At 41.4% G+C, this 16,257-nt stretch overlaps 1 protein-coding gene across 2 annotated transcripts in view; it reads left to right on the forward strand.

Annotated features, from left to right (window-relative positions):
• The window catches only part of LOC126354597 (solute carrier family 22 member 7-like), a 190,160-nt gene that overhangs the window by 83,636 nt on the left and 90,267 nt on the right, over nucleotides 1-16,257 (forward strand). The window contains exon 2 of one of the 2 annotated variants that reach the window (XM_050004349.1): nucleotides 6,054-6,164. The exons of the other annotated variant lie outside the window; for it this stretch is intronic. Coding sequence (XP_049860306.1) covers nucleotides 6,153-6,164 — 12 coding nt within the window. The 5' untranslated portion in view covers nucleotides 6,054-6,152. The remainder of the gene's footprint in view (nucleotides 1-6,053; nucleotides 6,165-16,257) is intronic. 2 annotated transcript variants of the gene reach the window in all.

The raw sequence follows: 16,257 nt of genomic DNA on the forward strand, positions 1-16,257 counted from the left end.
TGTAAGTAATTACAAATCACATAATTAATGTGACATTTGTTTTTGAATTTGGGAAACTAATATATCAGTTTCAAATTGAATCGAAGAGCTTACACTTCTCAGGGTGCTCTTCAACGTCTTGATCTGAGATTTTGGTTCTACTGTTACTCTTTGTGTGCTTTACTCTTGGAAATAAGCACCCACAAACGTATGTGCTTTAAAACAATAATGATGTATATAGTGAATGCTGTTAAGTAAGGGATGTTTGTGTCAGGACAGGTATGATTTGTAAAAGTCCAACAAAGATAGATGATCAATTTTTTCTTTTAGTTGGATGTCAGACTTCAACGCTATGCATTCCATCTGAAAATCATCTGGTAACGCATCTATAATGTTTGAAAAGAGGATCACACAAATATAAAAATTTCGATTATTTATTCGAAGATCCTGAAATCCGTTTTCAGATTCTTGCATCAAATCCAAAAGAATGGCTGCATATTTCATGCTGTCCTTAGGATTATGTTTCGGTTTATCATAATTTCATATTAACAGAATTTTATGGAATATTTATTTTTCAGCAGCCGTGTGATACATGCTCACTTCTAGGCCGCATTGAAATTTGCTTTGGGCCGCGTGCGGCCCGCGGCGATAGCTTATTGGACACCCCTGTCACAAAGATCAAACGATTTTCTTAATTGTCTCATTATTTTTTGCGCCCAAACGATGAGCAGCATGATTCTTTGGTGTCAGAGCACGATTTCTGTTTTGTCGTACAATGAGAACATGGAAACAGAGATAAATTGTTTCATTATACGCGTGACAAATGTCAGATTTGGCACAAAGCATGTTTTCCGTGTTTGATGCTTATTAACACTAAGAAATCATCTCCGGCATTATTTTGACGTTTTTCTGTGCATCGTGTTGCTTGTAGTGCGTTAGCAAACTGATGTTTGGTCACTGGTTTACAAATCCTTTAAGTGTGGAGAAAATGGAAGAGAACGGAGCAGGCCATGAGCTGTGCTTGTTAGACTGTCTCCAGCTCTGCATGTACAACGACGGAAAAATATAAAAAAATCACATCACATAGAAGGAATTAGAATTATATATTAATACCTTCAGCTGCTGACGGGCGTTGATATACGTCAACGGGGACAGGTGAAAATGTGTGCCCCGACCGGAACTCGAACCCGGGATCTTCTGCTTACATGACAGACGCTCTATCCATCTGAGCCACCGAGAGCACAGAAGATAGCGCGATTGCAGAGACTATCTCGCACACGCCTCCCGCGAGATCCACATTCTCTCCTTATACGACGGTGAGTCAAATGAAAACTTTCGATTTGTAATAACAAATCGAATTTCGCGCCGTTATCCTGTAAGTTGGTAAGCGTACTACAAACATCGTGCAGAATGGCCTGTAGGTGGCAACATAGTGCAGATGCACACCTACCGTCGCAGTATCAGTATAAAGATGGCCGCCCCACTAGCGACTTGCACCAGGGGAGAACAGCGTTCTGTTATTCGGTTTTTGCGTAATGGAGGTGTCAAACCTATTGAAATTCATCGACGAATGAAGGTTCAGTACGGTGATGCATGTTTGTCACAGCAGCAAGTCTACGAATGGAGTAGGAAGTTCGCAAATGGTGTGACTTCAGTGAAAGATGCTCGTCGTCCAGGACAGGCACAACGAGTTCTTACTCCACAGAACATTCCAGCAGTTGAAGCCATAGTGAAGGAAAACCTCCGAGTGGCACTGAATGACATTGCAGCATGTTTACAGATTAGTCGTGGGTCAGCACACCACACTGTGCATGATGTGCTCCACTTTCACAAAGTGTCTGCAACATGGGTGCCACGGCAGCTGACTCCTGAAATGAGAGAACGACGTGCTGATGCTTGTGAAGAACTTCTTCGACGCTTTGAACGAGAAGGTGATGGCTTCCTTGCAATAATCGTTACTGGGGATTACATCTGGGTTCACTTCCACCAAACAGAAACGAAAGGGGCGAGCAAGGAATTGAGCCATTCATCATCACCAAAACCAAAGAAGATTCGAACAGAATCATCAACAGGGAACGTTATGCTGACTCTCTTTTGGGACGAAAAAGGCGTAATTTTGGAGCATTACATGCCTAGAGACACCACTGTCACCAGTGCATCATACATAGATCTCCTAAAAACCCACATGCTTCCTGCAATCAAATCAAAGCGACTTGAATTGCTGTCAGCAGGTGTCCATTTTCAACATGACAATGCAAGGCCCCACACTGCCCGTACAACAGTTGCAACAATCACAGTCCTGCATTTTACGTGTCTTCCGCATCCACCATACTCACCAGACATTGCCCCAACTGATTTCCATATGTTTGGACCACTCAATGGGAGGAAAGAAGTTCCGTTCTGATGAAGAGGTACGCCACGTGGTGCATGAGTGGTTGCGCAGACTACCAAAAGAATTTTTTACTAAAGGAATTTATGCACTTTGTAAGCGCTGGAGGACTTGGATTGAGCGTGGGGAAGATTATGTTTAAACGTGATACAGCTTTGTACCACTTCTGAACAATAAACAATATTTAAAAACATATTTAAGATTTTCATTTGACTCACCTTCGTATGTCCACATACTACATTCGTAGTGTCCCTACCGAACACACTCATTTCTCGTGGAAGACATTCTTACCAAGTCCCGCATGAGTTCGGGTAATATGTGTGCATCCGCACAGAAGAAGGAGGTCATGTCCGGTATTTCCAGAACTACACTCCTGGAAATTGAAATAAGAACACCGTGAATTCATTGTCCCAGGAAGGGGAAACTTTATTGACACATTCCTGGGGTCAGATACATCACATGATCGCACTGACAGAACCACAGGCACATAGACACAGGCAACAGAGCATGCACAATGTCGGCACTAGTACAGTGTATATCCACCTTTCGCAGCAATGCAGGCTGCTATTCTCCCATGGAGACGATCGTAGAGATGCTGGATGTAGTCCTGTGGAACGACTTGCCATGCCATTTCCACCTGGCGCCTCAGTTGGACCAGCGTTCGTGCTGGACGTGCAGACCGCGTGAGACGACGCTTCATCCAGTCCCAAACATGCTCAATGGGGGACAGATCCGGAGATCTTGCTGGCCAGGGTAGTTGACTTACACCTTCTAGAGCACGTTGGGTGGCACGGGATACATGCGGACGTGCATTGTCCTGTTGGAACAGCAAGTTCCCTTGCCGGTCTAGGAATGGTAGAACGATGGGTTCGATGACGGTTTGGATGTACCGTGCACTATTCAGAGTCTCCTCGACGATCACCAGAGGTGTACGGCCAGTGTAGGAGATCGCTCCCCACACCATGATGCCGGGTGTTGGCCCTGTGTGCCTCGGTCGTATGCAGTCCTGATTGTGGCGCTCACCTGCACGGCGCCAAACACGCATACGACCATCATTGGCACCAAGGCAGAAGCGACTCTCATCGCTGAAGACGACACGTCTCCATTCGTCCCTCCATTCACGCCTGTCGCGACACCACTGGAGGCGGCTGCACGATGTTGGGGCGTGAGCGGAAGACGGCCTAACGGTGTGCGGGACCGTAGCCCAGCTTCATGGAGACGGTTGCGAATGGTCCTCGCCGATACCCCAGGAGCAACGGTGTCCCTAATTTGCTGGGAAGTGGAGGTGCGGTCCCCTACGGCACTGCGTAGGATCCTACGGTCTTGGCGTGCATCCGTGCGTCGCTGCGGTCCGGTCCCAGGTCGACGGGCACGTGCACCTTCCGCCGACCACTGGCGACAACATCGATGTACTGTGGAGACCTCACGCCCCACGTGTTGAGCAATTCGGCGGTACGTCCACCCGGCCTCCCGCATGCCCACTATACGCCCTCGCTTAAAGTCCGTCAACTGCACATACGGTTCACGTCCACGCTGTCGCGGCATGCTACCAGTGTTAAAGACTGCGATGGGGTTCCGTATGCCACGGCAAACTGGCTGACACTGACGGCGGCGGTGCACAAATGCTGCGCAGCTAGCGCCATTCGACGGCCAACACCGCGGTTCCTGGTGTGTCCGCTGTGCCGTGCGTGTGATCATTGCTTGGACAGCCCTCTCGCAGTGTCCGGAGCAAGTATGGTGGGTCTGACACACCGGTGTCAATGTGTTCTTTTTTCCATTTCCAGGAGTGTATATACTTATATGGGTATGGTGTCCTTTCGGACATGTCTGTTCTTTCGGACATGTCCGAAAGAACAGACACCATATCCATATAACTACGCAAAGAAGGAGTTTTGCGACATAAACGAAGGTTGGTAGGTGTTTCCCATTCTGAAAGGTGAAATCTATTTAAATTTCCCGCCATTATAAGGATGTAAATCAGGTTTGCTTTAAATACTCGCAGTAACAGTCGTGAGTGTTAGTTACCTTTCAGGTTGGACGTTGTGAGTAGATAATAGTCAATAAAGCCTTTAAGACAACAGAGATGCCATCGTCAGGAACTAACAGCGTTTGAACGAGGTCGTGTAATAGGGCTACGAGAAGCTGGATGTACTTTCTGTGATATTGCTGTAAGACTTTGCAGGAATACAGCAACTGTACACGACTGCTGACAGCAGTGGTCATGGGAACGCCCGATCGCAAGAAGAGCGGTCTCTGAACGCCCATATGGCACTACCGAGAGGGAAGGCCATTGTGTTTGGACACCGAGCGAGGTGGCGCAGTGGTTAGCACACTGGACTCGCATTCGGTAGGACGACGGTTCAATCCCGCGTCCGGCCATCCTGATTTAGGTTTTCCGTGATTTCCCTAAATCTCTCCAGGCAAATGCCGGGATGGTTTCTTCGAAAGAGCACGGCCGACTTCCTTCCCCGTCCTTCCGTAATCCGCTGAGACCGATGACCTCGCAGTTTGGTCTCTTCCCCCAAACAACCAACCAACCAACCATTGTGTTTGGTGTTTGGTTCTGCGCATCGTATCGCATCTGCAGCAGTAATCTGAGCACCTGTTCGCACCACAGTGATACAACGAACTGTTACAAATGAGTTACTTCTAGGACAGTTCCGAGCCAGAAGCCCTGTAGCGTGTACTCCACTGACCTCAAACCACCGTCATTTGCAACGTCAGCGGTGTCATCGAGAACTCATCGGCGGGCAGCGTGGGGGTCTGATGTTTTATGATGAAAGCTGGTCCTGGTTCGGAGCCAGAGATAGCCATGTATGGATTCCAAGGAGGCTATTTGAAGGCCCGCAACCAATCGGCCTGTGTAGAAGACCTAGACCTGTAGTCATGGTCTGGGATGTGATTTCGTATGACAGCAGCAGCACTCTCGTAGGTATCCCACGCTCCACGACTGCAATTCTGTACGCCAGTCTGGTGGTTCAACCTCCCGTCCTGCCATTTATGAACATACCCTGTTGTAACCCAAAATGCTCTACAGGTTGTTGACATGTTTCCTTGGCTTTCTCGATCGTGAAATCTGTCTGCAATCGAGCGCATACCTGACATCATCAGGCGACATCTGCTGTGTCATCCACAAACGGCATTAAACGTCCCTTTATTGGCCGAGACCGACCAAGTGCAACATACATGGAACACCATCCAACAAACAGACATTCAGCACCTGTTCAACACAATGCATTGTGTGCTTGCATTCGACATTCTGGCAGCTGCAGCCGTTATTAAAGTGCCAGCATTTCACATTAGTAATGGCTTGTCTTGCTCTTATATTAGCCTGTGATCTTGCAGTATTAATCACTTAAATATGCTACCTAGACAAACGTATTCCGGGAATTTCATTACTCTACATTAAATATTTTTTGGTGTTGCGATTTTTCTTCCGTCAGTGTTGTATCAGCTGACAAAAGAACTGTTAATCTCATTTGGTACCTATAAGGTTCTCACATAAGTTGGAGTACGAACTTTCGCGCCGTTTTGCAAGTGCTCCACCCTACTATCGCATGAGTTTGTTTTCTCACGTTTAGAGTTACAAGCAACGCAACGCAAATTTAGTTGTTTGCGTTGTTCGCAGGAGTAAGGCTAAAGTTGAAAGTCAGTATTTAATGCTAATTATGCTTATCTGTTTTAGTTGTGGATAACAGGAGACAAGTACTCTATACAGTCCACCAAAGGATAAGCAGAATAGAGCAACAGCTCGAAGAGAAAACACTTCTGCGACTTCACTATTATGAGTGAGGATGTGAGTATGATATTGTTCTAATGTGTTGCTCTCAATGGTTCACATTCACTGATTCCTGCAAGTAGCGTAATTCTTACTACATATCTTTATGTGTATCTGTGTCTATTCGTCACATATGGAATTGAAAACTGCACCAGTAAATGTTAAAGAATTGGCTTTACCACCGTAAGCTGTACTAACCAGAACGGTAAGAAATCCATAACACAAATTTGTTATCAATGATCACCCAGAAAGTATCTAAACATAATTGAATGTGTTGTGGTATTCAGTGCGAAGGCTGGTCTGGTGCAGCTCTCTATGCTACTCTATCCAGCGCAAGTCTCTTCATCTCCGAGTAACTAATGCAACTTACATCTGCTTACCATATTATTCTTCTGGTCTCCCTCCAAGATTTTTACTCTCCACCCTTCTCTCCCGTACTAAATCGGTGTCTCAGAATGTGTACTCAACTGATCCCTTCCTATAATCCAACTGCACAACAAATTCTTTTTCCAAAATTCTATTCAGTACCTCATCAGTTACGTGACCTGCCCATTCTAATAGTCTACGTGCTTTTGTAGCACGATATTTCAAAAGCTTCTACTCTCTTCTTGTCTAAAGTGTTTACTGCCCCTGTTTCACTTCCATACGTGGCTAAACTTCATACAAATACTTTCAGAAAAGACCTCCTAGGACTTAAATCTATATTAGATATCAACAAATTTCTTTTCAGAAACGCTTTTCTTGTAGTTGGCAGACTACATTTAATATCCCCTCTACTTCAACTGTCATCCCCTATTTTACTGCACACATAATAAAACTCCTCTACTAATTTAAGTTTCTCGTTTCCTAACCTAATTCCCTCGGTATCGCCTGATTTAGTTCAACTAAGTTCCATTATCCTTGTTTTCCATTGTTGTCTCAAAGCCATCAGCAAACCTTAGTTCTTATTTCTTCTCCGTGAACTTCAATTCCTACACCAAAATTTTCTTTGGTTTCTTTTACTGCTTGCTCAGTGTACAGACTGAATAATATCTGTGATAGACTACAACACTGTCTCGCTTCCTTCTCAACCACTGCCTCCCTATTATGCCGCTCGACTCATAACTGCCGTCTGGTTTTTGTACAAGTTGTAAACAGCCTTTTGCTTCCTGTATTTTACCCCTGCCACCTTCAGAATTTCAGAGTGTACGCCAGTTAGGATTGTCAAAAGCTATCTCTAAGACTACAAATGCTATAATCGGAGGTTTGCTTTTCCATAACCTTCAGTATGTTCTATGTAGTTAGGTAAATATTGCTTGAAGTGTTCCTACATCTTACCGGAATCCAAACTAAACTTCTCCCAAGGTTAGCTTCTGCCAGTTTTTCCATTCTTCTGTAAAGAAATCATGTTTGTATTTTAAATCACGACTTACTAAACTGATAGTTCGGTAATGCTCACACCTGACAGCACCTGCTTTATTTGGAATTGTAATGGTTATATTATTTTTGAAGTCTGAGGGTATTTCGCCTGGCTCAGACATCTTGCACGAAGGATGGACGAATTTCGTTCAATATTTAGCCAGATATTGGTTAATAGCACAAATGCTACCCAGATATAATCACTACATGTCTACATAACCATGGTACCCACGATTTAAGGTATGTAGAACACACACGACTCATACAATACAGTTACTAAAGGTGTGTTGTATCAGGAACTGCCAGCTAATTTTTGTATAACCAATAAGATTGACATATTTATGTGGACGTTTATGAATATTCGTATTGTACAGTATTACAATTATCAACGAAAGTATTAGTTTCTCTCTGATGCACTGTGACCCTGCTCCTGTAAGAATTTTAATTTTCGAAATATTCTTATCGCTTGGTCTTAATGACACGTGTGTTGTACTTTTCGTGGTGCTGTGTATTAAGCTATCTTGTCTGTCTTCTGGTATTGTAGAGTGTCCGATAAGTAATTCACAACTTACAGCCTCAATAACATGATGTGGATAAATGAACAGTAGTTGTTATAAAGCCTAAACACAAAAACATTGTACCTGTAGTTCACTTACATAAATGAACTTTATATGGTATGTTCTAAATCTATTCTAAATTGCAACCCTGTCAAGGTCTCCTCACTAAGAGAGGTAATTACAACAGATATTTGGAAGCTGACTCATGATTGAAATCCTTTATACCTAATGGCAACAAATAGACCTCACATCTTTGAGGGTATCCATATTGAGTTATCAACAGCCATCAATCATTTATAGCAACTATGACTACTTTCTGTGAAGAACAGTTAGAGTAACTGAGAACATTTACGTTTCCAGTAATATAGAAAAAGAGGCGCTCGTGTCATATATCCATAGAAAAAATGCGGCTCAATTTTAAAAAAAAGAAAAAAGTTGACCAAGCACAGGATCGATATGTTGAACAGAAGAACAGTTCATAATATGAGGGATCCGCCAAGAAATACAGTCAAAAACACAAAAATTTGTCAAGGCTGTTGATGGTACCTAAGTTATTGTGCAGATACTCGTGTGCAACACAGGGTATGAAATTGAGCGTAGAAAAGGAAAAGCAGAAACACGGAATTGGTTTTCCCCTGCGCATTGCAATATTAGTGACCCTTAATCTGAAAGGTAACCGAAAACGCTTTATCTACTAATTTTCATCACAATCTCGAAACGCATACTAGGCCCTTTAATTTAGTGCGTTTAGACCAGTGGTTATGAAACTATTTCGTTCAAGAGCCAATACTGACACGGTGATACCTCGGGCGGCATATGTACCGATCTCATTGCTAAGTGGTAACCTACTACAAGGGGGTTAGTTTGTGTTGTTGGCCCGGATGATGATTACATGAATATTTCGTCAGGATTTGTAAGCGGTGGGTTCTTGAGGTACGGCTATAAGCGAAAACTAGAGGTAAGTTTAAACAATTTTATTAACGAAGTCGGGTTATAAAACACACACGCTACGCTCACCCGTCATCACTGTGTCTGACATCCTAACACTGGCTAATTACGGTCGTATAAAAGGCTCCATGGTGAGCTAAGAACAGAGACATATTCGCGCCCGAGGCCGCGCTAGTTAATACTGCCCGCAGTGGACAGCTGCCAGTCGTGGCCGGACACGAGTCTACTGACCAAGCAGATTGTCAGCATTCCAGGCAGGTTGGCTGGCGAGGGCGTGTTAACGTACCGTACGGCTGTGCTCAATCCGTAGACTCTTACATCACTCTCCCCAAAGAAAAACGGCAACCATAGCTGGCTCAAAACGACCTCCTGGGCGTTATGAATCTTTTTCCTCATTTGTGGCATCAGAAGGCATTGCAATATCTATTTCATTTGCAGACACTGTAACGTTCGGTGCAGAGAAGTGTGCCTTCAAGATGACAATTTTATACATGACAAATGCTGTTGACGAAAAAACAAATTAATAAAAGCAGTAAAAACACAATACTGACAATCAAGTATGCATTAACATTACTGGATGAATTGAAGGACTCAATTCTATTTGCCACTTCAATGAAATTTAACTCATTATTTGAAGAGGTTACAATTTAATGAATGTCCTTAATTACATTATTGTCTTCAGAAAAGAACTTGATAATGAATGCTTTCCGTATGTTAGTATGTATGAACCATTGTAATAAACAGATAACATTCTCGTTAATGGCTAATGTCCAGTTGCGTGAAATGTAGTTGGAAACACACTAGGCATATCAAATAGTTCATATGTATCATAGTTTTTACATGCAAATGTGCCATAAAGGGCGGAGTTAAATGAGAAAATTATACCTTCAGAACATTGTTTAAGAAATGGATGATAAAGATGTGTTAAAATTCTAGGGCAATTATCTCTTGGGGGATGATTCATAAATAATTCTTTTATGCTTTGATCTAGCAATGGGAATAGACACAATAACAGTTAATTCATCTTCAATCATTAAGGATTGTGTAGTGGTTAACTTATAGTAAGCATATAAATTGTATGAAGGTAAATCATAGTATATGTTGCATCTAGCTTTCGTTCAATTGATAGCAGGATGTGTAAAAATTATTCTGGATGTAGTAGTAAGCTGCTCAACAATCATTTGAACTACTTTCAAAGGCTGTTCTTGAGTTACGAGCATCACTTATAGCATTTGATAAACTATCAGTAATCCTAAACAAAAGAGTGTTTAAATTTGGGTGTGCACTCACAGCATTTAATCCTTGGAATAGTTCTTGGATATTTGCCTTCGTTTCATTACGAAGTACGTGGAAATGTGAGATAAATTACATTACAGTCTCTTCAATGAAAACTGTGTGGTTAGTAATGGTTCTTCGCATATTCTTTAATACGATAATTTCATTAGAGAGGTTAGTTGAATCTGTACTGGACTGTTCTTCAAGACCTAATATTTTCCCTTTAACTTCTAGTAGATCTCGACTAGTTAAAATACCAAATACAGAACGAAGCATACTCCCTCCAAAAACAAACCAAGCACGTTTATGCCTAATTAAAGTTTTGTGTGGCAAAAACTTTAAAAAACAGTGTGATCCAGTTACTATACCAAGCTGTATCATTGCCCTTAACAGAACGAATTAGGTCAATTTGCTTCTTTACGTAATTGAATTGTTGCTGGATTTCTCTCAGATTGTACTTGAGGACAAGTTTTGTATAACTTGTTGAAACTACCATGTCTGAACGTGGTTCAAACAAAACACCTGTACTCTGTGGTACTATTACTAAAGAATTAGTAGAATACGCTATCATAGCAAGCATTAGAATAAAAATGAACATGTTTAATTACTTCTAGAGTTAACAAGAACATAAAATAAGAGTTTCTTGTGGTAACCTCTTTTACGCAGATTGTAGGGGTGTCTGGAACAGGATCGCTCGGAACGTGGCGATTCCTCGGCCTCGGGGTCTGGACTGCGTGCTCGTATTTCTCGCTCCCTAGATTTGACAACAGCAGGTCTGCTCTCGGTCGGTCCTCGTCGTCTTGCGATACTACAGGAAATCTACCCACTGATGGCTTTACACGATTGACATGAACGACAATCGAACGAAAGGGCAGTTGTAGCTTAAGAGTGACTGGCGACAACACCTCCAAAATTGGATATGGTCCTTTCCAAGACTTCTTAAACTTTTTGACTTGGCTCTTCTTTAACACCACATTGCTCCGGTACACAAGATCTCCAACTCGATGCTGTGGCACTGCTGTTTGGCGATCGTGTTGTCTTGCTTGCCGAAGAAAAGATTGATGGTTCCGCTGTTTCACTCCCTCCATGCTTCCTTTAGATTGCGTGCTACATCCCTTACATGTTCATTGCTGATTCCGGTAGTCGATCGTGCAAAGCCCAAACAAAGGTGAATACATTCTTCTTCCGTAGACGATCTCATATGGACTTAAGCCAGTTCAGCTGTGCATTTTGGCGTTGTAACAACATGCCAGTACAGTAAACACAGTCCAGTTGTCGTGTTTGCCGCTCGCATAGTGGCTAACCATTTTAATTATTGTTCTGTTGACTCGCTCGACTGTTCTATTTCCTTCAGGGTGTGCTGGTGTAGTCCTTAACCGAGTTACTTGCGTAAGCTTACAAGTCTGTTTAAGTAATTCACTCACACTGTTCTATTTCCTTCAGGGTGTGCTGGTGTAGTCCTTAACCGAGTTACATGCGTAAGCTTACAAGTCTGTTTAAGTAATTCACTCATAAAATTCGTTCCTTGATCACTAATTATACTTAATTGTTATCCAAACTTAAGAATCCATTCTTTTACAAAAACTTTAGCTATAGTCTCAGCGCTCTGATCAGGTATTGGTATCATGAGAAGGTATCTAGAGACATAATCTACCATTGTCAGTATGTGTATGTTTCCATCTTTAGTCTGAGGCAACTGTCCTACGACATCTATTCCTACTAGTTAAGATGGTTCACTTGTTTCTGGCGGTTCTTGCAATGGCACTCTACTTTTTCCTGCATTATTCCGTCTGTTACAGGAATCAGATTGTGAAACACACTCGAAAATGTCAGCTTTGCGGCTCGGCCACCAAAACATTTGAGCTACTTTAATGTTTGTTGCATTTTTACCGCAATGTCCTGATAATAAAGAATCGCGTTCTTCTCTCATGATTTGCTCTTTCATGCTTTCTGGAATAACTAGGCCGTTTCCTTTACTAGTGATTTTGTACAATAATCCATTTTTTCGACAAAACGTTGATCATTTTTCCGTAATTTACATTGTGGATCTTTTTCCTGAGCTGCCTTTAACTCTTCTTCTCGACTCCTTGTAACTCAAACATTGACTTGTCGACTCACTGCATTAGCATTCACATTTTGTTTAGCAGGTCGGTGAATAACCTTAAATTGGTACTCACTCAGTCTTAATGCTCTTGTTAATCTGGAACTTGGATCCTTTAAGCTCAATAACCATTTAAATGCGGTACGATCTGTAATAACTGTAAATTCTCTTCCTGTTAAGAAACATCTTTCATGTGTTATACCAAAAACCAAAGCACAAAGCTCCCTGTCAGTAGTAGTATAATTACATTCTGCTTTGTTTAATTGTCTGGAAGCAAATGAGATTGGATGTTCATGACCATCAACTTCTGAAAGCCAGATAGAGTAACACTGGGGCTGTGGTTAGAGCAGTTTTTAGTTCTTCCATTGCCTTTTTGCACTCTGTTGACCAATTAAATGTTACTCCTTTCTTCAGTAGCTGTGTCATTGGATGTGCTATATTCGCATAACCGGCTGTAAATCGTCTGTAGAAATTTGACAATCACAAGAATAATTGTAGTTCCTTCAAATACTGTGGTTCAGGAAAATTCTTTACATCTTCAATTAATTTTGGATCAGATCGAACACTTTCGCTGGTTATAACATGACCAAGATAGTTAACTGCTTCTTATCCGCTCTCAGTATGCTGCTCCATTGTCTCACAAAAAAATATTACATCATCAAGGAAAACAAGTGCTTGTGTTGGGATGAGCCCTCGTAAAACTGAATCCATCAGGCGTTGAAATGTAGTTGGAGCATTACGAGTCCAAACGGCATACGAAGATACTTGTATACTCCTGCTGCTGTTACATATGAAGTTTTTGCTTGATCATCTGGATGCACTGTTAACTGGTGATAACCACTTGTTAAATCACATGCTGAAAAAATTCGACATCTGCCCAATTAATCCAAGGTTTCCCACTAAATTTGGTAAGGGGTAAATGTCAAGTGTGGTCACAGCATTCAAAGATCGGTAATCAACACAAAGACGGAACATCACAGTGGGTCTGAAGGATCTCTTGTTTTTATAATTCCGGCTTCTAATTGTTCTTTAACCAAGTCTTCTGCCAACTCTCTTTGACTAAATCGTATCCGGTAAGGTTTCTGTGTGATTGGGGCTGCATTCCCTAAATGAAAACCATGCTGAACTACATGAGTGACAGGTAGTTTTGCACGTTCTTGGAATAAATCTGCATACTCCATCAAACATCAAAACAGGCGCTAATATCTTCTGTTCATCAGCTGTCAAATGTTCTATCTTTTCCCAAATCTTGCGCTTCAGTTCACTATTAACTTCGTCTCCTCGTTTTAGTTATACGGTACTGTTACGAAAATCTGTGGGTTTATAACTGCAGCGTTTGTTACCTCATCTGGAATCTTATTACGTCACTTTTACTTACGTTCGACTCTTCAGCAACTTTCGTTCCTCGTGGAAAAGCAACATCTTCATTGCTCATATTCGTTATTGTAACCGGGACTTTTGCGACATTCTATCTCACCATTGTAACGACACCTACACTTCTAGCAACATAACAATGGATTGTATCCAGTAACTCACTTTTCTCGGGTCGCTTAATTACAACAAAGTCCCTTCCTTGCATTGGGGTGACTTAATTTCAACGTAGATTGTCTTTCCTGCTCCCTTGGGAATGTGCTGAGAAAAATACTGTAAATAAATAAAAAATTAATTCCTTATTGTATATTGCTGCTGTTCTTATTTGCAAAATAACCCCCAACACATATGTAAGTACACAGATACATATGCCAGCTTCCTGGCAGTGTCCGTGCGTATTACATGCTAATTATGCACTAGCCACATGATAGTTCCTTGTGTCTTGGCACATTTCATGTGTCTCAATATTTCAATAATGCAGCGTTTGTGGAGAACATTGTGATAAGACATCCTACATTTGTGTATATGGCAAAAGAAATATGCTTATATACAAATTGCCCTAATTCACTGTACAAGCCTTGACTGATGGTGCTCAATAAGAAACATAATCTCATAATTCTTGTATAAAGTTGTTGAAAGAAAGTCTGTGGGAGAAATATTCCTGACATATAATTCACCCATTGTGTTGAATTTGAGCTGCTAAACTGTGTGACATCATTGCACCGTTTCAAGCATATCAAGCTAAGAAACTCGTAATTCTCCTATGTTACCACTGAGAAGTGGTGCACCGATGGCTGTGTGTGACGATTTTATACTTTACACTCATGCTTCTGCACCTGCTTCAAGTGCTGATGTATTGTGATTTCTTCACCTCAAAAGACGAGAAAATTCTTGTTTTGGTCTACAGTATTGAACTCAAGATAGTCTAATGCCTGGATAGCCACTAGGAGGTATATCTTATTCGTGGGCAGTTCAGTGGTTTTAAATGCTAAGCCCGCCATTGGGAAGAATCAACTGAGGTACACATTCATTGCCGTGTTGCACTGTACACAAATCTAAGTGATATTAGGAATACTGTTGTATGTACCAAGCCCCCTTGTTTAAATCAATTGGTGCAAACTAGTTCATACATAGAATAAGCAGTCATCCTTTTAACCTAATAGTGTGTCACGTAACATCTAAACCTCAACTGGTGCAGTGACGCGTATGGTGCTTGTTTTTACGCAGTCATCATGAGGAATGTAAGTTATCCAATTCTGTTTTGAAATTTTCGTTTATTTTTCGAACTAAATGTGTATGTCATCAGCGTACACATATGAGAATTTTCAAGGTGTCATTGTGAGTAATGTCTGCTACATAAAATAGCAGTCTACCGGTGGCTAAATATGACTGTTGGTGCTGCTAATTTTAATTTCATTGCATATGCCAACGACTCTGAGAATGAATTCCTCACATACTCATTTGAGACATTACACATTCGTTTCTCCTTTACTTGTGCACGATAAAATAATGTTAATAAAAACTAATAACCGCTTCACCCTGCAATTGAAAGGTTTCATGCGTGCAGTCAGAACTATTGTTTCAACGTTGATCACTGATGCATACATACTGAAGTATGTGATATGTGCAAACGCTTGCTTAATGTTTTAAAACGTTGATAAAGCAACCATACACCCCAGTTAGTGCTGATAATGTTGTCTACTGGAAGCACAAGCGATTGGTGAGTTCCTTAGAGCACTTAATTTCTTCATGTAAATATGAAATTTCTGCTTCATATTTTACAATGCTCAAAGTTATAAAACTTAAATAATGCGCTAAACATATTAGTAATTGTTGTAACTAGCGAAATATCATGCATTTATGGAATTTGATGTACTTTTATACTTACTTGTTAGCACAGCACTGGCTGTGTCTTGTGTGCGATAATGAGCTTGTTACAAACACTGGGCGCAAAACTTGTGTCATGAAGTATACTAACTGGGTAATAGACTTCTGTGGTAAGAATAATAAATTGCAGTGATCAGGAAAATGGTTGCCCTGATCCATCTATTTTATAAAAATGGATGCAAGCGTATATAAGTACATATTTTTGTATGTATGTAAATATATATGTATGTTCCAGATCTGGTACTAAGCCAGTGGACTGTTTTCAGCCCAATTTGGCACACATATCAGTTACCGTCTGGAAATTGTCGCTCTGAGGGTAAGAAAAATCTACCTTTCAAAGGAATGGGGGTTCAAGTGAAAAAGCGAATACCCACACTTTAAGCATCCAGTATTTGAGAACGGGAGCACTATTCACATACTTGTCATTATAAGACATAGACTGCAGGAGATATGACGTCATAAACACTGAGTTACGTGAAAAACAGTATCCACATATACCACTGAATGAATCTAGAAAAATATGTCTTTGTATGACACATAGTTCAGGAGATATGACATCATAAACACTAGATGT

This window comes from Schistocerca gregaria, chromosome 3 (genome assembly GCF_023897955.1).
Source record: "Schistocerca gregaria isolate iqSchGreg1 chromosome 3, iqSchGreg1.2, whole genome shotgun sequence".
NCBI lineage: Eukaryota > Metazoa > Arthropoda > Insecta > Orthoptera > Acrididae > Schistocerca > Schistocerca gregaria.